The sequence below is a fragment of the Oncorhynchus clarkii genome, chromosome 4 (genome assembly GCF_045791955.1).
Source record: "Oncorhynchus clarkii lewisi isolate Uvic-CL-2024 chromosome 4, UVic_Ocla_1.0, whole genome shotgun sequence".
Classification (NCBI taxonomy): domain Eukaryota; kingdom Metazoa; phylum Chordata; class Actinopteri; order Salmoniformes; family Salmonidae; genus Oncorhynchus; species Oncorhynchus clarkii.
In genome coordinates this window covers 11,433,781-11,458,487 of record NC_092150.1, presented here as the reverse complement: position 1 = coordinate 11,458,487, position 24,707 = coordinate 11,433,781, and the positions used below count along the sequence as shown (strand labels likewise).

Genomic DNA, 24,707 nt, shown 5'->3' with positions numbered 1-24,707 from the left:
TACAGTTTCCGTAGGAAATACAGTCTCTGTTGGCCTTTCTTAAAAATAGCATCAGTACACTGATCCCTAGACAGCTCGTTGTTAATGACTAGCCCAAGGTATTTGTACTCCTCCACTATTTCAATGGGCTTACCTTTTATCAGTGAAGGTGTGTGCATGGTAGTGTTCCTTCGAAGGTCAATCACCATGCCCTTTGCTTTTGATGTATTTAATATTAGATGGGATGACTCACACCAGACAGTAAAATCATTCAGAGCCGGTCCATGCTCCGTCTCATCCCCTTCGAGAAGACCAACCAAAGCAGTATCTTCAGATTATTTGATCAGTTGGCGCCCTGGAAACCGGCTCCTGCAGCTGTTTGTATACAGTATGTATAGTATGTACAGTATGTATAGTACTGGTGAAAGAACATTGCCCTGTTGGGTTCCAACTGAAGTAGTGTGCACCTCAGAGAGTGTGTTGCCAACTTGTACCTGCTGAGACCTATCAGTTAAAATATGAGGGATATAAGATTTTAAGGAATAAAGTATATCTCACTGGTCACCCCCAAAGCCAATTCCTCCTTTGGTCGTCTTTCCTTCCACTTCTCTGCTGCCAATGACTGGAACGAACTGCAAAAATCTCTGAAGTTGGAGACTCATATCTCCCTCACTAGCTTTAAGCACCAGCTGTCAGAGCAGCTCACAGATCCTGCACCTGTACATAGCCCATCTGTAAACAGCCCATCTATCTACCTACCTCATCCCCATACAGTATTTATTTATCTTGCTCCTTTGCACCCCAGAATCTTTACTTACACATTCATCTAATGCACATCTACCATTCCAGTGTTTCAATTGCTAAATTGTAATTACTCCGCCATCATGGCCTATTTATTGCCTTAACTCCCTTATTTTACCTCATTTGCACTGTTTTCTTTTGTTCCGCTGTATTATTGACTGTATGGTTGTTTATCCCATGTGTAACTCTGTGTTGTTGTATGTGTCGAACTGCTATGCTTTATCTTGGCCAGGTCGCAGTTGCAAATGAGAACTTGTTCTCAACTAGCCTACCTGGTTAAATAAAGGTGTTCTCAACTAGCCTACCTGGTTAAATAAAGGTGTTCTCAACTAGCCTACCTGGTTAAATAAAGGTGTTCTCAACTAGCCTACCTGGTTAAATAAAGGTGTTCTCAACTAGCCTACCTGGTTAAATAAAGGTGTTCTCAACTAGCCTACCTGGTTAAATAAAGGTGTTCTCAACTTGCCTACCTGTTTAAATAAAGGTGTTCTCAACTTGCCTACCTGGTTAAATAAAGGTGTTCTCAACTTGCCTACCTGGTTAAATAAAGGTGTTCTCAACTAGCCTACCTGGTTAAATAAAGGTGTTCTCAACTAGCCTACCTGGTTAAATAAAGGTGTTCTCAACTAGCCTACCTGGTTAAATAAAGGTGTTCTCAACTAGCCTACCTGGTTAAATAAAGGTGTTCTCAACTAGCCTACCTGGTTAAATAAAGGTGTTCTCAACTAGCCTACCTGGTTAAATAAAGGTGTTCTCAACTAGCCTACCTGGTTAAATAAAGGTGTTCTCTACTAGCCTACCTAGTTAAATAAAGGTGTTCTCAACTAGCCTACCTGGTTAAATAAAGGTGTTCTCAACTAGCCTACCTGGTTAAATAAAGGTGTTCTCAACTAGCCTACCTGGTTAAATAAAGGTGTTCTCAACTAGCCTACCTGGTTAAATAAAGGTGTTCTCAACTAGCCTACCTGGTTAAATAAAGGTGTTCTCAACTTGCCTACCTGGTTAAATAAAGGTGTTCTCAACTTGCCTACCTGGTTAAATAAAGGTGTTCTCAACTAGCCTACCTGGTTAAATAAAGGTGTTCTCAACTAGCCTACCTGGTTAAATAAAGGTGTTCTCAACTAGCCTACCTGGTTAAATAAAGGTGTTCTCAACTGGCCTACCTGGTTAAATAAAGGTGTTCTCAACTAGCCTACCTGGTTAAATAAAGGTGTTCTCAACTAGCCTACCTGGTTAAATAAAGGTGTTCTCAACTAGCCTACCTGGTTAAAGAAAGGTAAAATAAAATAAATGTAAAAAAAAAAGTTTTTTTAAATGTTGCGTTTATATTTTTGTTTAGTATATAAGCATTACCCAATATCACAAACAACGGTTACCTCTTACATGAGGAATATGCACACCTTTGTTAGATGGAAAAGGTGGCCTCAAGTTACAGAAATCCCTGCAGTAGTTACTCTCTCATTCAGTGGACATGAACCAATGCCAATAACAAACAAATATCCCACAGTGCTCTCAAGTGGTCAATTGTGGTACTAAAAACGTTCTGAGAACATTCCACAAGCTACCCTGTCAATCACCGCTCTGCCTCTCATAGAGCTGATTGGAGCTCAGTCAGCCAATCCCCTGACTGCCTACTGTTGGTCTCAACCTGTGTTCAGCCATTATTTATAGAATCCTCAGGATGCTGGGGTGTGAGGGGACAGGGGAAGAAGGAGGAGAAGGAGGGAAGTGGGGTGTGGGGAGAGATGGGGGGATATGGGGGATACCGATGAGACAGCAACCATAAGTCCAGCTCTGACCTGGCTCTCGAGAGAAGGCAGGCTATGTGCCCACTGTCCACAAAATTAGGTAGAAACTGAGCTACACTTCCTAACCTCCTGCCAAATGTATGAACATATTAGAGACATTTTTTTTCCCAAAGATCACTGAGACCCATAAAGAATTTGGAAACAAATAAAACATTGATAAACTCTCATATCTGTTAGGAAAAATACCGCAGTGTGCAATCTTAGCAGCAAGATTTTAGAAAGGGGCAACCGGTGGTGCACAAACAACATTGTAAATACAGCCCATATTTATCTGTTTATTTAGTTTCCTATGTTCCAACTACTTGCACATTGTTACAACACTGTACATAGGCAATAATGTAACATGTGAAATGTCTATATTTTTTTGTGTAATGTTTACTAATGTTTCCATTTTTTATGTCCATTTGGTTTCAAATCAAATTGTATTGGTCATTTACACATGGTTAGCAGATGTTATTGCGAGTGTAGCGAAATGCTTATGCTTCTAGTATTTTACGTCATGCCAATAAAGCGAATTGAATTGAATTCAGAGAGAGAGAGAGAGAGGGGGGGGGGGGCATGGAAGGAGAGAGAGAGAGAGAGAGAGGGAGGGAAGGAGAGAGAGAGAGAGCATGAGCCTGAGAGAGAGAGAGGGGCATGGAAGGAGAGAACGAGAGACAGAGAGAGAGAAAGAGAGAGAGAGAGAGAGAGTGAGAGAGAGGGAGGGAAGGAGAGAGAGAGAGCGTGAGCCTGAGAGAGAGAGGGGTATGGAAGGAGAGAGCGAGAGACAGAGAGAGAGAGAGAGAGAGAGAGTAGGAGAGAGAGTGAGAGCGTGAGCGTGAGAGAGAGAGAGAGAGAGAGAGAGAGAGAGAGAGAGAGAGGGGGCATGGAAGGAGAAAGCGAGAGAGAGAGAGAGAGACTGAGATAGATAGAGAGAGAGAGTGAGAGATAGAGCGAGAGACAGAGAGGGAGGGAGAGAGAGGGAGAGAGAGAGGGAGAGAGAGACTGAGATAGATAGAGAGAGAGAGAGAGAGAGAGAGAGAGAGAGAGAGAGAGAGAGAGAGAGAGAGAGAGCGTGAGCCTGAGAAAGAGAGGGGCATGGAAGGAGAGAGTGAGAGACAGAGAGAGAGAGACTGAGATAGAGAGAGAGAGAGAGAGAGAGAGAGAGGGAGGGGGGGGCGTGAGCCTGAGAGAGAGAGGGGTATGGAAGGAGAGAGCGAGAGAGAGAGAGTGAGAGAGAGAGAGAGAGAGAGGGAGGGAAGGAGAGAGTGAGAGACAGAGAGAGAGAGAGTGGGAGGGAGAGCAAGAGACAGAGAGAGAGAGAGTGGGAGGGAGAGCAAGAGACAGAGAGGGAGGGAGCGGGAGGGGGAGAGAGGGAGGGAGAGAACGAGAGACAGGGAGAGAGAGTGAGGGAGAGAGAGAGCGAGAGACAGAGAGAGAGAGAGAGAGATCGACAGAGAGAGAGAGAGAGAGAGAGAGAGAGAGAGAGAGAGAGAGAGAGAGCGTGAGCCTGAGAAAGAGAGGGGCATGGAAGGAGAGAACGAGAGAGAGAGAGCGAGAGAGAGAGAGAGAGAGAGAGGGAGGAAAGGAGAGAGTGAGAGACAGAGAGAGAGAGAGTGGGAGGGAGAGCAAGAGACAGAGAGAGAGAGAGTGGGAGGGAGAGCAAGAGACATAGAGGGAGGGAGCGGGAGGGAGAGAGAGGGAGGGAGAGAACGAGAGACAGGGAGAGAGAGAGTGAGGGAGAGAGAGAGCGAGAGACAGAGAGAGAGATCGACAGAGAGAGAGGGAGATTAAGACGACCAGTCATTTTAGTAGTGCAGAGTACACATTGATCCTCTCCTTCCAGGCTGTCATGTTTTAGACTAATGCTCCATCCTCTGATAGAGGGAGACTGGAAGAGAACAGAGACGAATATTAAAAGAGTGGCCAAGGAAGATATGAGTACTTGCCTAGGCTTCAGCTCAATGGTCTAGCAGTCTTGTGGCGCACAACCCAGATTCAAATAAAATCTGTACCTAGTTAACAACAATAATATAAGTCTTTGTCAGTGCAACGTTGTGGATATATCATGTATCACCCTCATATTGAACTCTTGACCATGAAACCAGTTCCACTTTTTTTTTTCATTACTTCCCTCTAATCAGAGACTGATTTAGACATGGGATACCAGGTTCCAGACCATAGTTTAAGAGTTGAATATCCCTGATGCATCACAAAAAAGTGCCAATTGTCACACATGAACAATGCATAATGCAATACCTCCTAACTAGCTGCAATGAATGGGATGACTGCATGAAATACAGTTGTTGATATGCCATACTAATAAAGCTACATTCGATTTATTTTGTTGCATGCATAACTGAGAGGTAATTTTAAGGAAGATGGGTCTTCTTTGAACTACATATCCCATCTATTTTCTTTGGTTGTGACGAAACACAACGCATACGCATTGGAGGGGGTTGGTCGGATCTGTGTTTACTTCCGGATTTCGTTCGCATCAGCAGCTGAAGACCGCTGTAGCTAGCGGTTTGAGCTGCATAGTAATTTTCGTGCAATTTAGCATTCATGACAGAGTGTAGCTAGCTAGCTAGACAAGCGGCGTCCCAAGACAAGATTCGGTTCATTCAGTCGGCGAATGACATTGGGTACGCTAGCGGACGGCGACTTAAAAACCGAAGCTACGAGATACCTCGCTGACCGGAAAGTGGACCGAGACCGTTGCCCGCTCTCCTCCACTCGTCTCCGAGCTCAAAGTCACTCAATGCTGCGCTCCTCTCGCTCGCCCTCGGCGCAGCACCTCGGCTCCGACTAACGAGATAGTTGTTCATGTTCTTGTTGTTATCTAAGCTCAGGTTCAAAACAAGGACACCAGCGATACGTTTTTGACATTTGACGACCAAATTAGGGACCGAGAGACACCGATCCACGGAGAGAGACGGGTCGGGACCAGGTGGTGAAGCGAGGGTTGGCCGGATAAAGTAGGGGGTCGCCTCCAACCCTTGCTGGTGGATTTATTCCTAGATACAAGCATCACCATGGATTGGTTAATGGGGTGAGTACAGCTACCGCTTTCCAGCTGTCACGTTGACAGTACATAGCTAACGTTACCAGTTAATAATCCATGTTTGTGGCCGGTGATATTTGACAACAAATTAGAGGTTTACTGTATCAGTACATGTACTATGAACAAGACTACCAGTGAAAATTAGTTCACTTTCCTCTAGATGGCTAGTTAGCTTGCCAAGTAGAGATCATTATGCAATCTTCTATTTTTTAGGAAACAACGGTAACGTTAACCTGCGGGCGGAGCATCCCGTGGCCTGTGTAGCACAGCCAGCGGCCCAGATTAGGTCCTGAAAATGTATTGTTACACACTAGTTTATTTTTAGGCAGATTTATTTAGCTAGCAACATAGCCGTGTTCTGTGTAACGTTATTTCCCTCGCAAGGTGCGTTGTTTGATTAACGTTTTGAACAGGTTTCAAGTAGCTAGCTAGTTTATTAGCTATTTATCCAGCTAGCTACGTAGCGTTGGCTTGGTATTTACTGTAAATTGGACAGCTAACAAGCTAGCTGGAGGGCTAGCTGGCTGACAGCACACAGGCCCGGTGACTTCTGCGGATGATGATACTTTTTCGAGTCTAAAATACATGTTATATCTACAATGTAGCAGATTTTGTTAAAGCAAATACAATTTCATTTCAGAGGTTATCATCACAGTGTAGTTTGTGCAGATCAATTGTGTTGAAATGCAAGTGTGTGGTTTTGGTGGTGACATCATGCGAGTTGACACCTTTCGAGCCGCGTATGCGATGCCGACCTGTCACTTTATTTTTGTTTGACACTTCCGTTTTAGAAGTCCTAAATCTGAAAATCCAATTCCAGTTTTTCCATCATGACATGTGAGACATTGCAAGACAAGTGTATTCTCTCATTTGCCTTAGTTTTGTTTATTGACTACAGATTTGTTTCATGACTTAGTTGCACACTATTTACAATGCAAACTCCGGTGAATCAGGCATGGGAAGAGTCTTAATTCATATTTGCGTGCAAAGAGAGGAGAGTAATGAACATGTAATCGACAACTTTGCATTGGCATGATAAGCCCAGGACATACAAATAAATAGCAGGTAGACAGATTTGCCTGTTTGTGAACTCACTCAAGGAGTATACGGCGGAATATGGCTTGTGTGGAGATCGCCTCTTAATCACTTTGCAGTGTGTTTTCTAATGTTTACCCTGCTGTATTTTGTTATGGTATTATTTCAGTCATGTGTTGCTTGATACTGTATAGAAGATTCCTCTGTATTGTCAGATGACATATCTAAGCACACTTGAAAGATTAGGCCTATCTGTCTGTTATTTGTGTGTCCGTTTGTGTGTGCTTATGGAGCGATCAATGCTCCTTCTTCATAAAGACACACATCTCCTGTCTGTCTGTCTCTGTCTGTCTTTGTCTGTCTCTGTCTGTGTGCTCCTGGGCCACCACTGATATCATCTCCCAGCAAGGATCTAGAACACAACACAGTGACAGAACATAACACAGTGACAGGACATAACACTTCCTTTGTCTGCCCGGCAGCGGTGTCACGGCAGGATTTAAGTCCCCACTGAAAGGTGTGCCGCCGTCAGTGTGAGGGAGGGTAGAGGAAGGGGTGGAGGCCTGCTGTTTGGCTGGTTCTCCTCAACATGACATTCTGGCTGAAGAGGTAACAACAATGTAATCATGGCCTCATTGGAACCGCTGCCAAAATATGAACCAGGCACCAGCTACAACAAATAGTTTTTATCTGGCATTCGTTGTCTGACTTCTGGTTGATGTGGTGCTGTTGACAGGTCTCATGTTCTCATTTTTCATCTGTGAAAAATATTTATTATCTTTCTCCATATCCTCTGCCTCTCTCTCTTTGCCTCTCCCTCTCTGCCTTCAGACTGTTTTTTCCCCCTTCAGTTTGTGCTTTCAGACCTGAACTGGTTGATATGTCTGTAATTCATGTTTAAGTGCAGCATTGTTTAGCCTTGCAGACAGGGAGGATCAGACAGAGAGCAATTGTAGTCTACTACACAACACAAACTTAACCTTATGTACCTTTTATCAGCTACTGTTCAGGTCAATGAAGTTATGACTCTGTCATCTACCCACTTCATGAAGGCCTTGACAAAAAGCACAATGCCCAACTTGACAAAGGAAGATGTGGCCCATATTCTGCTGCTCTCGTGTGTGTGAATATATATATATATATATATATATATATATATATATATATATATATATATATATATATACACACACACACACACACACACACACACACACACACACACACACACACACACACACACACACACACACACACACAGTGGGGCAAAAAAGTATTTAGTCAGCCACCAATTGTGCAAGTTCTCCCACTTAAAAAGATGAGAGAGGCCTGTAATTTTCATCATAGGTACACTTCAACTATGACAGACAAAATGAGAAAAAAAATCCAGAAAATCACATTGTAGGATTTTTAATGAATTTATTTGCAAATGATGGTGGAAAATAAGTATTTGGTCAAAAACAAAAGTTTATCTCAATATTTTGTTATATACCCTTTGTTAGCAATGACAGAGGTCAAACGTTTTCGGTAAGTCTTCACAAGGTTTTCACACACTGTTTCTGGTATTTTGGCCCATTCCTCCATGCAGATCTCCTCTAGAGCAGTGATGTTTTGGGGCTGTTGCTGGGCAACACAGACTTTCAACTCCCTCCAAAGATTTTCTATGGGGTTGAGATCTGGAGACTGGCTAGGCCACTCCAGGACCTTGAAATGCTTCTTATGAAGCCACTCCTTTGTTGCCCGGGCAGTGTGTTTGGGATCATTGTCATGCTGAAAGACCCAGCCACGTTTCATCTTCAATGCCCTTGCTGATGGAAGGAGGTTTTCACTCAAAATATCACAATACATGGCCCCATTCATTATTTCCTTTACACGGATCAGTCGTCCTGGTCCCTTTGCAGAAAAACAGCCCCAAAGCATGATATTTCCACCCCCATGCTTCACAGTAGGTATGGTGTTCTTTGGATGCAACTCGGTATTCTTTGTCCTCTAAACACGACGAGTTGAGTTTTTACCAAAAAGTTATATTTTGGTTTCATCTGACCATATGACATTCTCCCAATCTTCTTCTGGATCATCTAAATGCTCTCTAGCAAACTTCAGACGGGCCTGGACATGTACTGGCTTAAGCAGGGGGACACGTCTGGCACTGCAGGATTTGAGTCCCTGGCGGCGTAGTGTGTTACTGATAGTAGGCTTTGTTACTTTGGTCCCAGCTCTCTACAGGTCATTCACTAGGTCCCCCCGTGTGGTTCTGGGATTTTTGCTCACCGTTCTTGTGATCATTTTGACCCCACGGGGTGAGATCTTGCGTTGAGCCCCAGATCGAGGGAGATTATCAGTGGTCTTGTATGTCTTCCATTTCCTAATAATTGCTCCCACAGTTGATTTCTTCAAACCAAGCTGCTTACCTATTGCAGATTCAGTCTTCCCAGCCTGGTGCAGGTCTACAATTTTGTTTCTGGTGTCATTTGGCCATAGTGGAGTTTGGAGTATTTCTGTTTGAGGTTGTGGACAGGTGTCTTTTATACTGATAACAAGTTCAAACAGGTGCCATTAATACAGGTAATGAGTGGAGGACAGAGGAGCCTCTTAAAGAAGACGTTACAGGTCTGTGAGAGCCAGAAATCTTGCTTGTTTGTAGGTGACCAAATACTTATTTTCCACCATAATTTGCGAAGAAATACATTAAAAATCCTACAATGTGATTTTCTGGATTTTTTTTCCTCATTTTGTCTGTCATAGTTAATGTGTACCTATGATGGAAATTACAGACCTCTCTCATCTTTTTAAGTGGGAGAACTTGCACAATTGGTGGCTGACTAAATTCTTGTTTGCCCCACTGTATATGTACATGTGTGTATGTGTGTATAAGGCCCGTACTGATGAGGGAGAGAAGGATGGAAGGAGAAATAAGGACCAACTGAGATTGGTGAAGGAGAGAGGGTGAAATGGGAGATCAAATTTTATTCATCACATGCTTCGTAAACAACAGGTGTGGACTAACAGTGAAATGCAGAAAGAAAAATATGGAAAAGTGAAACGGGTAATAATAAAAGTAATAAGGAGTAATGATAACTTGTCTATATACAAGGGGTACCAGTACTGAGTCAATGTGCAGGGGTACGAGGTAATAACTTGTCTATATACAAGGAGTACCAGTACTGCGTCGATGTGCAGGGGCACGAGGTAATTGAGGTAGATATGTACATATAACTAGGAATAGTGACAGATAATAAACAGTAGCAGCAGCGTGTGTGATGAGTCAGAAAAGAGAGTCCGGATAGCTATTTGGTTAACTAACGATTTTACTAACTATTTAGCAGACTTATGGCTTGGGGGTGGAAGCTGATCAGGATCCTTTTGGTTCCAGACTTGGTGCATCCGTACTGCTTGCCATGTGGTTGCAGAGAGAACCATCTCTGACTTGGGTGACTGGAGTCTTTGACATTTTTTGAGCCTTCCTCTGACATTGTCTGGTATAAAGGTCCTGGATGGCAGGGAGCTCCGCCCCAGTGATTTACTGGGCCATACGCACTACCCTCTGTGGCGCCTTGCAGTCGGAAGCCAAGCAGTTGCCATACCAAGTGGTGATGCAGCCAGTCAAGATGCTCACTGCTGCAGCTTTAGAACTTTTTGAGGATCTGAGGGTCTATGACAAATATTTTCAGCCTCCTGAGGGGGAAGAGGTTTGTGAAGAGGTGTTGTTGTGCCCTCCACGACTGTGACCCACTCCACTTCAGCCCCATCGATGTGAATGGGGGCGTGCTCTGCCCTTCTTTTCCTGTAGTCCGTGATCAGCTCCTTTGTCTTTCTGGCGTTGAGGGAGGGGTTGTTGTCCTGACATCACACTGCCAGGTCTATGACCTCCTCCCTATAGGCTGTCTCTTCATCGTTGGTGATCAGGCCTACCACCATCATGTCATCGGCAAACATAATGATGGTATTGGAGTCGTGGGTGAACAGGGAGTACAGGAGGGAACTAAGCACGCACCACTGAGGGGCCCCCGTGTTGAGGATCAGCGTGGCGGATGTGTTGTTGCCTACCCTGACCACCTTGGGGTGCCCCGTCAGGAAGTCCAGGATCCAGTTGCAGAGGGAGGTGTTCAGTCCCAGGGTTCTTAGCTTAGTGATGAGCTTGTGGGCACTATGATGTTGAATGCTGAACAGCATTCTCACGTAGGTGTTCCTTTTGTCCAAGTGAGAAAGGGCAGTGTGGAGTGCAATAGAGATTGCATCATCTGTGGATCTGTTGGGGTGGTGAGTGAATTGAATTGAGTGTCTGGGATTATGGCGAATTGGATTGGGTGTCAGGGTGTCTGGGATTATGGTGTTGATATGAGCCATGACCCGCCTTTCAAAGCATAGCAGCAGATGTGAGTGCTACAGGGCGAGATTCATTTAGACAGGTTACCTTGGCATTCTTAGGCACAGGGACTATGGTGGTCTGCTTGAAACATGTAGGTGTGACAGACTGTGTCAGGTTGAAAATGTCAGTGAAGACACTTGCCAGCTGGTCAGCGCATGCTCTGAGTACGTGTCCTGGTAATCCAATCTGGCCCTGCATCCTTATGAATGTTGACCTGTTTAAAGGTCTTACTTGCAACGGAGAGCGTGATCACACAATCGTCCCGAACAGCTGGTGCTCTACGCATGGTTCAGTTTTGCTTGCCTTGATGCGAGTATAGAAGGCATTTAGCTCATCTGGTAGCTTGTGTCCCTGGGCAGCTCGTGGCTGGATTCCCCTTTGTAATCCGTTGTAGTTTGCAAACCCTCCCACATCCGACGAGCGTCAGTGCCGGTGTAGTACAATTCGATCTTAGTCCTGTATTGATGCTTTACCTGTGTGATGGTTCGTTGACGGGCGCAGTGGGATTTCTTATAAGCGTCTGGATTAGTGTCCCGCTCCTTGAAAGCGGCAGCTCTAGCCTTTTGCTCAGTATGAATGTTGCCTGTAATCCATGGCTTCTGGTTGGGATATGTACTTACGGTCACTGTATGGATGATGTCATCGATGCACTTATTAATGAAGTAGGTTTACTGATGTGGTAAACTCCTCAATACCATCGAATGACGCCCGAAACAACATATTCCCGTCGGTGCTTGCAAAACAGCCCTGTAGCTTAGAGATGCTCTCGTTGTAATGATGGAGGGAAAAAAGAGGGTGATATGAGAACCCCTAATGTGGGAGAGATGAAGTGATAAAGAAAAGGTTGACAGGACCATGACAAAATGGGAGTTGTTGATAGGTGAAAGCTGGAGTGAGTAAAGCTGAGCTTGTCCACTGAGGTAATTGATTGGTACAGTAATAAATGCCAGAGCAAATAGGTCACTTTGGTGTGTCGTGGTCAGAATGATGATGTCAAAGACAACGTGTGTGTGTGTGTGCAGTGGTGTAAAGTACCTAAGTAAAAATACTTAAGTACTACTTAAGTAGGTTTTTGGGGTATCTGTACTTTACTATTTATATTTTTGTCAACTTACTTACTTTCACTTCACTACATTACTAAAGAAAATTCTGTACTTTTTACGCCGTACATATTCCCTGACACTCAAAGGTACTCGTTATATCTTGAATGCCTAGCAGGACAGGAAAATGGTCTAATTCACACACTTATCAAGAGAACATCCCTGGTCATCCCTACTGCCTAGGATCTGGCTGACCCACTAAACACATGCTTCGTTTGTAAATTATGTCTAAGTGTGGGTGCGTGCCCCTGGCTATCCGTAAATTTCAAAAACAAGAAAATGGTACTGTCTGGTTTGCATAGTATAAAGAATTTGAAATTATTTCTATTTTTGATACTTAAGTATATTTAAAACCAAATACTTTTAGACTTTTACTCAAGTAGTATTTTACTGGGTGACATTTACTTGAGTCAGACTCATTTTCTATTAAGGTATCTTTACTTTTACTCAAGTATGACAATTGGGGTACTTTTTCCACCACTGTGTGTCCATCTAGGCATTGTGCAACGGCTTGTTGTCGCACCTTCACAAGGTTGGTAGATGATTGGGGTGTCATTGTGTTTGCGCATTCTTGTGTATGTTGGTCCCATGACCAAATGTACCCCTTTGAAATGGACAGGTGAGACAGGTGTTGAATCCCTCATGCATTACCAATCCATCATTGAAAAGCAGGAGGGAGGGAGCGAGAGAGAAAAATGACTACTAAATGGTGTTAACTTTAGGGTGCATGACCTGAACAATGGCTTTCAAGTAAAATTGTATTGGTCGCGTACACATTTTGCAGATGATATCAGTGCAGCGAAATGCTTATGTTTCTAGCTCCAACAGTGATACCGAACTAAACAATACACACATCCCCAAAATATTAATTAATAAATCAAGAAATATAAGAACGAACAATGTCAGAGTCCGAAATATCAATATATATGTATATGATGGCTTATACAGACAGTGTGGACAGTATATGAATAGGAAAGGTGTGTACAGTAGTAGTTATATAGGATGAGACTTGACAAGAATACATTATATTTACATATGAAGTGGGTAAAACAGTATGTAAACATTATTAAAGTGGCCAGTGTTAAATGACTGTGTACATAGGGCAGCAGTCCCTAAGGGGCAGGGGAGAGTGGAGACAGTGGAGACAGTTACTATGTTCAGGGCATTGTACTGGGTGGATGCCGGCTAGGAACAGTTACTAAGTTCAGGGCATTGTACTGGGTGGATGCCGGCTAGGAACAGTTACTAAGTTCAGGGCATTGTACTGGGTGGATGCCGGCTAGGAACAGTTACTAAGTTCAGGGCATTGTACTGGGTGGATGCCGGCTAGGAACAGTTACTATGTTCAGGGCATTGTACTGGGTGGATGCCGGCTAGGAACAGTTACTATGTTCAGGGCATTGTACTGGGTGGATGCCGGCTAGGAACAGTTACTAAGTTCAGGGCATTGTACTGGGTGGATGCCGGCTAGGAACAGTTACTATGTTCAGGGCATTGTACTGGGTGGATGCCGGCTAGGAACAGTTACTAAGTTCAGGGCATTGTACTGGGTGGATGCCGGCTAGGAACAGTTACTAAGTTCAGGGCATTGTACTGGGTGGATGCTGGTTAGTGGTGACTATTTAAGTCTGATGGCCTGGAGATATATAAGCTGTTTTTCAGTCTCTCTTTCCCAGCTTTGATGCACCTGTATGGTCTCTGCCTGCTAGATGGTAGCGGGGTGAAAAGGTCGTGGCTCGGGTGGTTGAGGTCCTTGATGATCTTCTTAGCCTTCCTTTGACTTCCGCGTGCTGGATATGTCCTAGAGGGCAGGCAGTGGGCCCCCAGTGATACGTTGGGCTGGCCGCACCACCCTCTGGAGAGCCCTGAGATTGTGGACTGTGCAGTTGTTTTATCAGGCGGCGAAACAGCCCGGCAGGATGCACTTAGTGGTGCGTCTGTCTTTATTTGAGTAGGTAGTGGATGGAAATGATTCAAACACAGACTAGATATTTTCCAATACCGACATCAGCCTGTGGCAGACACACATGGAGACAGTTCTTGTCTCCATAGGCTCTGTAGAAAATGGGAACAATGCTCCTGATAACATCAAATATTTCACAAACTCAGACACATGAATAGGCTTCATATGTTAAAGGTTTGATTTGGAATCTGACTGGGCTAGCACATGCTTACCCTTCGTGGTTAGATTGGAGTCATGTGAGACTGGATAACCAGCGGGCGACCATGTGCTTCTGGAGGCGAGCTGTACACCTAATAATAACGACGACGATGATGCTGCTGCTGCTGCTGATGAGTCACATGACCTCTGGCCAATGGGCAGCTGAAATGACTGGAGGGGAGATTCATAGAGCTAAATATAAACTCACATTACACACAGGGCCGGGTCTGGTTATTTATTAAAGCATCGTCACTCACACCATAGTTACACAGCCACATGTTGTGTGTGCGTGTGTGTTTCATTGTCTGTGTATACAGTATGTGTGTGTTTTAGAAATACACTACATGACCAAATCAAATCAAATCAAAAAATCAAATTTTATTTGTCACATACACATGGTTAGCAGATGTTAATGCGAGTGTAGCGAAATGCTTGTGCTTCTAGTTCCGACAATGCAGTAATAACAAGTAATCTAACTAACAATTCCAAAACTACTGTCTTGTACACAGTGTAAGGGGATAAAGAATATGTACATAAGGATATATGAATGAGTGATGGTACAGAGCAGCATAGGCAAGATACAGTAGATGGTATCGGGTACAGTATGTACAAATGAGATGAGTATGTAAACAAAGTGGCATAGTATAGTATAAAGTGGCTAGTGATACATGTATTACATAAGGATACCGTCGATGATATAGAGTACAGTATATACGTATGCGTATGAGATGAATAATGTAGGGTAAGTAACATTTATATAAGGTAGCATTGTTTAAAGTGGCTAGTGATATATTTACATCATTTCCCATCAATTCCCATTATTAAAGTGGCTGGAGTTGAGTCAGTGTCAGTGTTAGTGGTGGCTGTTTAACAGTCTGATGGCCTTGAGATAGAAGCTGTTTTTCAGTCTCTCGGTCCCAGCTTTGATGCACCTGTACTGACCTCGCCTTCTGGATGATAGCGGGGTGAACAGGCAGTGGCTCGGGTGGTTGATGTCCTTGATGATCTTTATGGCCCTCCTGTGACATCGGGTGGTGTAGGTGTCCTGGAGGGCAGGTAGTTTGCCCCCGGTGATGCGTTGTGCAGACCTCACTACCCTCTGGAGAGCCTTACGGTTGAGGGCGGTGCAGTTGCCATACCAGGCGGTGATACAGCCCGCCAGGATGCTCTCGATTGTGCATCTGTAGAAGTTTGTGAGTGCTTTTGGTGACAAGCCGAATTTCTTCAGCCTCCTGAGGTTGAAGAGGCGCTGCTGGGCCTTCTTCACGATGCTGTCTGTGTGAGTGGACCAATTCAGTTTGTCTGTGATGTGTATGCCGAGGAACTTAAAACTTGCTACCCTCTCCACTACTGTTCCATCGATGTGGATAGGGGGGTGTTCCCTCTGCTGTTTCCTGAAGTCCACAATCATCTCCTTAGTTTTGTTGACGTTGAGTGTGAGGTTGTTTTCCTGACACCACACTCCGAGGGCCCTCACCTCCTCCCTGTAGGCCGTCTCATCGTTGTTGGTAATCAAGCCTACCACTGTTGTGTCGTCCGCAAACTTGATGATTGAGTTGGAGGCGTGCGTGGCCACGCAGTCGTGGGTGAACAGGGAGTACAGGAGAGGGCTCAGAACGCAACCTTGTGGGGCCCCAGTGTTGAGGATCAGCGGGGAGGAGATGTTGTTGCCTACCCTCACCACCTGGGGGCGGCCCGTCAGGAAGTCCAGTACCCAGTTGCACAGGGCGGGGTCGAGACCCAGGGTCTCGAGCTTGATGACGAGCTTGGAGGGTACTATGGTGTTGAATGCCGAGCTGTAGTCGATGAACAGCATTCTCACATAGGTATTCCTCTTGTCCAGATGGGTTAGGGCAGTGTGCAGTGTGGTTGAGATTGCATCGTCTGTGGACCTATTTGGGCGGTAAGCAAATTGGAGTGGGTCTAGGGTGTCAGGTAGGGTGGAGGTGATATGGTCCTTGACTAGTCTCTCAAAGCACTTCATGATGACGGATGTGAGTGCTACGGGGCGGTAGTCATTTAGCTCAGTTACCTTAGCTTTCTTGGGAACAGGAACAATGGTGGCCCTCTTGAAGCATGTGGGAACAGCAGACTGGTATAGGGATTGATTGAATATGTCCGTAAACACACCGGCCAGCTGGTCTGCGCATGCTCTGAGGGCGCGGCTGGGGATGCCATCTGGGCCTGCAGCCTTGCGAGGGTTAACACGTTTAAATGTCTTACTCACCTCGGCTGCAGTGAAGGAGAGACCGCATGTTTTCGTTGCAGGCCGTGTCAGTGGCACTGTATTGTCCTCAAAGCGGGCAAAAAAGTTATTTAGTCTGCCTGGGAGCAAGACATCCTGGTCCGTGACTGGGCTGGGTTTCTTCCTGTAGTCCGTGATTGACTGTAGTATGTGGACACCTACTTGTTAAACATCTCATTCCAAAATCATGGGCATTAATATGGAGTTGGTCCCCCCTTTGCTGCTATAACAGCCTCCACTCTTCTGGGAAGGTATTCCACTAGATGTTAGAACACTGCTGGAGACTTACTTCCATTCAGCCACAAGAGCATTAGTGAGGTCGGGCACTGATGTTGGCCGATTAGGCCTGGCTCGCAGTTGGCGTTCCAATTCATCGCAAAGGTGTTCGCTGGATTGTAGGTCAGGGCTCTGTACAGGCCAGTCAAGTTCTTTCACACCGATCTCAACAAACCATTTCTGTATGGACTTCACTTTGTGCACAAGGACATTGCCATGCTGAAACAGAAAGGGCCTTCCTCAAACTGTTGCCACAAATTTGGAAACACAGAACCGTCTAGAATATAATTTTATGCTGTAGCGTTAAGATTTCCCTTCACCGGAACCAAGGGGCCAGAACCATGAAAAACAGCCCCAGACCATTATTTGCGGCTGAGCCATTGTTGCTCCTAGACGTTTCCACTTCACAATAACAGCACTTACAGTTGACTGGGGCAGCTGTTGCAGGGCAGAAATCTGATGCACTGCATCCTATGACGGTGCCACATTGAAAGTCAATGAGTTCTTCAGTAAGGCCATTCTACTTCCAATGTTTGTCTATGGAGATTGCATGGCTTTGTGCTTGATTTTATACATCTGTCAGCAGTGGGTGTGGCTGAAATAGTCCAATCCACTAATTTGAAGGGGTGTCCACATACTTTTGTATATGTATTGTTTGAGTAGACCTACTGTATACCTGTTGTAGGTGTTTCTGTTTTATGTATGTACTATCTCTTTTTACATTTGACTTATGGTGTGTATTCATAGAAAGTTATCTAAATGTCCTGGTACACTTCATAGCTGACGTCAATGCTCATTCGCAGCCATGTCCTCATCTCAACCCTTGTGCTTTATCTGTACCATCTCACACACCACACACACGCACGCACGCACACACGCTAGCGCGCGCACACACACCGCAGCAGTGTGAGTGAGTTCTCTGCTAGAGTTGAAGATATACACAGCAAATTACCTAGTGTTGATTTTGCAGTGCAGCATTTATAGTGTTGATTCTGGTGTTAAATGAACACTGTAAGTGTTAAATTTAGTCAGCGATGTAAAAGAAGCTCAGTGTAGTGCTGTGCGATATATCAAATTAATTTGAATTTGTTTTTACACGATATCCAAAATGTTTGTATCGCAAAAATCAAGGTTTTGTTGTTTTTGTTTTATGAGCGTTTGTCTGCTTGTTCTCATGTTGTATTTTTGGTCTTGTCTCTTTCGCTCCTCTGTGCTGTGTGCACCTTCCCATTTATACCGGAGATCTGTATATAATGATTAGATGCACATCTCCGCCCTAACAATGAGAGTTGTTGTCCTAAAGACGGGAAGGCAAGCGACAAGCTCACAGTAGGTCCAAAATTAACTCATAGAAACACATGTACTTATTTTTGTACTGATTTTAGGGGGAGTGAAACCTCTTGCTTCGCCTCTCCCTCTATGGTTTAAACGTTCACCAAGCCCTTCCCCTGCCTCTCACGCCAACAGTTGAGAGATCACATCTTCCTCTCTGACAAGCGCTTTCAACTCATTATTTGCATTTGAGGTTTGGTCCAACAGAATGGGTCATATGGACACTGAAACACATTGAGACGTTATTTTACTGTAATAGAGGACAAGTTAACGTTTCTAACTATACCCTTTTATGTCTCAACTACTCAAGTTGCGCGCAGAGCAGACATGACTCAAACGAGAGTATCAATGAACATTGATTCTGGAAAATGAATGCTCAGTTGGTCATGTGTAGCATTGGTGTACAAGAATGTTATACTAGCCGTCTTGTCTGTGTTTAATAAATGTTCAATAAGCATAAAATAAAACAATTATATCAGGAATTGGCAACTCATTTTCATTCTGAGAAATAAGGTAGGCCACTTGATTTCAACATCTGAACTAAGTGGACAGGCTGACTACAGCGCTCGCGTCGCAAAATACATGTAGAAATCTATATTATTCAATTATTGCACCCACACTGCTCGCGCTCGCTAACGAGCGTCTGCGTTGCCAAGGGCTAAAATAGAAGTCAGTTCTATTTGTGACGCAGATCGCGCTGCAAGTCCTGCCTCTCCCATCTCCTCATTGGTTTATAGAAGCAGGTACCCACGTACCATCTCCTCATTGGTTTATAGAAGCAGGTTATACAGGGTCGGTAATGCACCGAATTTATGAACGTTGCAATCGAAATATAAAGTCAAGAGAAAAAAAGCCTGGAAGGAGGAGAGATGATTATAAACGATTCGGTTCACCGTTTTATGTGTGAATTAATGGTCGGAGTAGAGGATGTTGTGCATTTCAGGTAAAATAACAACTCAATGTTTATATCCCAGGACAAATTAGCTAGCAACAGCAAGCTAGCTAAATAGGACGAATTAGCTAGCAAGTGCAAGCTAGCTAGCTAAATTGCCATTAATGCTTTTTGACCTGTCCCCAAATGAATGTCATTGGTTCAGAATTTGTATTGATATTTTAACCTGCGTGTCGTGATCGCATTTGGTGTGGGGGGACTAAATGCATGTATGCACTTACGCAGCCAGTTTGGGTTCCGTCTAACATGCTGTTCAAACAGTTGGATACAGACAAAAGGATGCTTTTATAACAATGCAACTGTTCAACCTCGTTAGCTAGCAAATAGATCCAAGTTGGCTAAACTTGAAATACAAAGATTAGCTGGCTAATCTCTAGCACATGGGCTTGAGAGATTGTTGATGAGACCTGTGTTCATTTTATATAGTCTAATGCCTGCTACACGAAGTTAGTCATTATTGGTGAATGTGCGTTATGCCTTGGTTCTAGTTAAATTTGTAACAGAAAAGGGCATTTTCATAGCTAGACTTGAAAGCCAGATCAGTGATTATTGCAAAAAAAATCAATAATTACGCTAATTTGTTAAACTAATTCAATGATTAGTGGGTCTGATGTTTGTGGAAGGCTTATATTTAAACTAGGTATAACTTCACAAACCCTGAATTCATTACATTATTGCTGACTGGTTAAAATACAGTGTAGTTGACCTTTTAATTGTACAACAATGCTTATTTTGAGAAATCATACAAAATATAGAGATATACAGTACCAGTCAAACGTTTGGACACACCTACTCATTCAAGGGTTTTTCTTTGTTTTTACTATTTTCTACATTGTAGAATAATAGTGAAGACATCACAACTATGAAATAACACATATCATGTACTATCCATAAAAGTGTTGGACAATTCCAAATATATTTTTGATTCTTCAAGGTAGTAACCCTTTGCCTTCATGACAGCTTTGCACACTCTTGGCATTCTCTCAACCAGCTTCACCTGGAATGCTTTTCTAACCATCTTGAAGGAGTTTCCACAAATGCTGTGAACTTGTTTTCCTTCACTCTGCGGTCCAAGTAATCTCAAATCATCTCATTTGGGTTGAGGTCAGGTGATTGTGGAGGCCAGGTCATCTGATGCAGTACTCCATCACTCTCCTTCTTTGTAAAATAGCCCATACACAGCCTGGAGGTGTGTTGTGTCATTGTCCTGTTGAAAAAAATATATGTTAGTCCCACTAAGCGCAAACCAGATGGGATGGTGTGTCGCAGCAGAATGCTGTGGTAGCCATGCTGGTCAAGTGTTCCTTGAATTCTAAATAAATCACAGACAGTGTCACCAGCAGTGGAACCAAAAATCTCATTTGGACTCATCAGACCAAAGGATAGATTTCCACCGGTCTAATGTACATTGCTTGTGTTTTTTGGCTCAAGTAAGTCACTTCTTATTATTGGTGTCCTTTAGTAGTGGTTTCTTTGCAGCAGTGTGACCATGAAGGCCTGATTCACGCAGTCTCCTCTGAACAGTTGATGTTGAGATGTGAACTCTTTGAAGCATTTATTTGTGCAGCAATTTCTGAGGCTGGTAACTCTAATGAACTTATCCTCTGGTAACTCTAATGAACTTATCCTCTGGTAACTCTAATGAACTTATCCTCTGGTAACTCTAATGAACTTATCCTCTGGTAACTCTAATGAACTTATCCTCTGGTAACTCTGGATCTTTATTTCCTTGGGCGGTCCTCATGAGAACCAGTTTCATCATATAGCGCTTGATGGTTTTTGCGACTGCACTTGAAGAAACTTTCGAAGTTCTTGAAATTTTCCGGATTGACCTTCATGTCTTAAAGTAATGATGAACTGTTGTTTTTCTTAGCCCTATTTGGCAGCTCACATAAGCAATCTTCTGTATACAACCCTTACCTTGTCACAACAACTGATTGGCTCAAACGCATTAAGAAGGGAAAAAATTCAATTTTTAACAACACACACCTGTTAATTGAAATGCATTCCTGGTGACTACCTCATGAAGCTGGTTGAGAGTATACCACGAGTGTGCAAAGGGTTACTACTTTGAAGAATATCAAATCTAAAATATATTTTGATTTCTTCAACAATTTATTGCTTACTACATGATTCCATATGTGTTATTTTATAGTTTTGATAAAGAAAAATTAAGAAAAATAATAAAGAAATATTCTGGAATGAGTAGGTGTGTCCAAACTTTTGACTGGTACTGTATATCGTGAGTCACCTATGAATTTTATATGATTTTTTGGCCATATTGCCCAGCCCTATCCCAGTGTTGGTGTTAATAACCATCATTAAACCAAACCACGCCCATCATTATCATATTTCCCAGCATGCTCTATTGCTTGTTGATTTTTATAATTGTTTTTTTCATTATTTATGTTTTTGCATATACATTGATTAATCTTGTGCTACTCAAATATCAATAACATACATTTTCTAAACAAATCCAATATTTTACTTGGACTGATTGCACCCAATACTTAAATGGTTGTTTCAGTTTAAATGGTTTAGGTATTCTCCTGTCTTAGTCTTCAGTCATTCTGAATGCAGGTTGTGGGTGAATACAAATTCCAAATGTTGGATATCCCCACTCTGACTGGATTCCAATAAGAATCACACATCACTTTGCAAGCCAGCATAATGTGACTTGCATGCCTGATGTGTCCTGTAAACCATGAGTTTCAGGCCAATATAACAGGGTAAAACTAGGACCTCAAAATGAGGCCTTATGAAATACATGTGCTATTGTATTAAATCATTTTGTTTAAATGCTAACATATTTGCTTAGGATCTCAGTTGTTGAAGGCCACAGGACTGAAAATGGATGAATTCAACAACCATGTCTCTGTCACTAACAAATACAGTCATGGGTGATAACTTTCGAATTCACTCGAAAGGCAAAGCACTCTGGGAAATATGCAAATTCGGCTTTACACTAAGCAATGTGTTAATTTAATACTGAAAAGTGTGGACCCGTATAGACAATGGACCACTGTTATTCAACACTCAGTGTTGATTTAACACTGGAGAATTTGCTGTGTAGTTCTAGAGCCAAATTATATACAGTTGAAGTCAGAAGTTTATATACACTTAGGTTGGAGTCATTAAAACTCATTTTTCAACCACTCCACAAATTTCTTGTTAACAAACTATAGTTTTGGCAAGTTCGGTTAGTACATCTACTTTGTGCACGACACAAGTAATTTTCCCAACAATTGTTCACCTAATACCTTTTTTTGCACTATTGGTTAGAGTCTGTAAGTAAGCATTTCACTGTGAAGATGCTGGAGGAAACCGGTACAAAAGTATCTATATCCACAGTAAAATGAGTCATATATCGACATAACCTGAAAGGCCGCTCTGCAAGTAAGATGTCACTGCTCAAAACCGCCATAAAATTGCCAGACTACGGTTTGCACTGCACATGGGGACAGAGATCATACTTTTTGGAGAAATGTCCTCTGGTCTGATGAAACAAAAATAATACTGTTTGGCCATAATGACCATCGTTATGTTTGGAGGAAAAAGGGGGAGGCATGCAAGCCGAAAAACACCATCCCAACCGTGAAGCACGGGGGTGGCAGCATCATGTTTTCGGGGTGCTTTGCTGCAGGAGGGACTGATGCACCTCACAAAATAGATGGCATCATGAGGTAGGACAATTGCGTGGATATATTGAAGCAACATCTCAAGACATCAGTCAGGAAGTTAAAGCTTGGTCGCAAATGGGTCTTCCAAATGGACAATGACCCCAAGCATACTTCCAAAGTTGTGACAAAATGGCTTTAGGACAACAAAATCAAGGTATTGGAGTGGCCCTGACCTCAATCCTATAGAAAATATGTGGGCAGAACTGATAAAGCGTGTGTGAGCAAGGAGGCCTACAAACCTGACTCAGTTACACCAGCTCTGTCAGGAGGAATGGGCCAAAATTCACCCATCTTATTGTAGGAAGCTTGTGGAAGGCTACCCAAAACGTTTGACCCAAGTTAAACAATTTAAAGGCAATGTTACCAAATACTAATTGAGTGTATGTAAACTTCTGATCCACTGGGAATGTGATGAAAGAAATAAAAGCTTAATTAAATCACTCTCTACTATTATTCTGACATTTTATATTCTTAAAATTAAGTGGTGATCCTAACTGACCTAAGACAGGGAATTAAATGTATTTGGCAATGGTGTATGTAAACTTCCGACTTCAACTGTATGTCCTGATCAGGAGACATAATCTGTCGCTGCATTCTCCAGGCTGGATGGAACAGGGACTAACAGAACATTTCTTTGCCCCTGAGTCAACTCTGTCTCCTCCACAATGTTCTTTCACTCTCTTTATCTTTGTTAGGCTTGTTCTAATATGCTTTCTGACTCCTACACACCAGGTCCTTCTCCATGGGGGGGTGTGTGGCGTCTTAAGTCAGTTACGAGGATATTAGAATTGATCCGAGATCCGAGAACACACAGCTTACTGTAAGACCTGTCTGCTCGCTCTCTTTTATGCTTGCTCTTTCTAGCACTCTCGCTCTTTCTTGCTCTCTTTCTTGCTTTCTCGCTCACTCTCTCTTGCTCTTTCTCGCTCTCTTTTTTTGCTCTTTTTCTCGCTCGCTCGCTCTCGTTCACTCTAGCTCGCTCGCTCCATTTCTTGCTCTCTTTCTGGCTCTTGTTCGCTCTTTCTTGCTCGCTCGCTCTATTTCTCTCTCGCTCGCTCTATTTCTCGCTCGCTCTCTTTCTTGCTAACTTTTTTGATTTCTTTCTCGCTCTTTCTTGCTCTCTGGCGCTCTCTCTCTCACTCTCTTTCTTGCTCTCTCTCTCTTTCTTTGATAGAACACTGATGTTTGGAGATGTTTGCTGGTTAGGCTGTTGTAGATGCTAGGCTGCTCAGCACTGAGCAGAGAACAGCGGCCAACTCAAGCAGGCCAACCCTGGGGTAAATGGAGCAAGCATGTTCATACAGCAGCCAGTGGGGCAACAACCAGAGCCAAGCTAGCATCACTGGGGTGAGCCTGGGGCAACTAGAGCCTAGCTAGCATCACTGGGGTGAGCCTGGGGCAACTAGAGCCTAGCTAGCATCGGTGGGGTTAGCCAGGGGCAACTAGAGCCTAGATAGCATCACTGGGGTTAGCCAGGGGCAACTAGAGCCTAGCTAGCATCGGTGGGTTTAGCCAGGGGCAACTAGAGCCTAGCTAGCATCAGTGGGGTTAGCCAGGGGCAACTAGAGCCTAGCTAGCATCACTGGGGTTAGCCAGGGGCAACTAGAGCCTAGCTAGCATCTCTGGGGTTTAGCCAGGGGCAACTAGAGCCTAGCTAGCATCACTGGGGTTTAGCCAGGGGCAACTAGAGCCTAGCTAGCATCACTGGGGTTTAGCTAGGGGCAACTAGAGCCTAGCTAGAATCACTGGGGTTTAGCCAGGGGAAACTAGAGCCTAGCTAGCATCCCTGGGGTTTAGCCAGGGGCAACAAGATCCTAGCTAGCATCCCTGGGGTTTAGCCAGGGGCAACTAGAGCCTAGCTAGCATCGCTGGGGTTAGCCAGGGGCAACTATATGCTAGCTAGCGGAGTTGTGGTTAGCAGAAGAA

General features: G+C 43.7%; 1 protein-coding gene across 1 annotated transcript in view; it reads left to right on the top strand.

The window, feature by feature from the left end:
- Positions 1-5,040: 5,040 nt before the first annotated feature.
- LOC139406425 (MOB kinase activator 2-like) overlaps positions 5,041-24,707 on the top strand; it is a 104,230-nt gene continuing 84,563 nt past the window's right edge. The window contains exon 1 of the mRNA XM_071148982.1: positions 5,041-5,619. Coding sequence (XP_071005083.1) covers positions 5,603-5,619 — 17 coding nt within the window. The 5' untranslated portion in view covers positions 5,041-5,602. The remainder of the gene's footprint in view (positions 5,620-24,707) is intronic.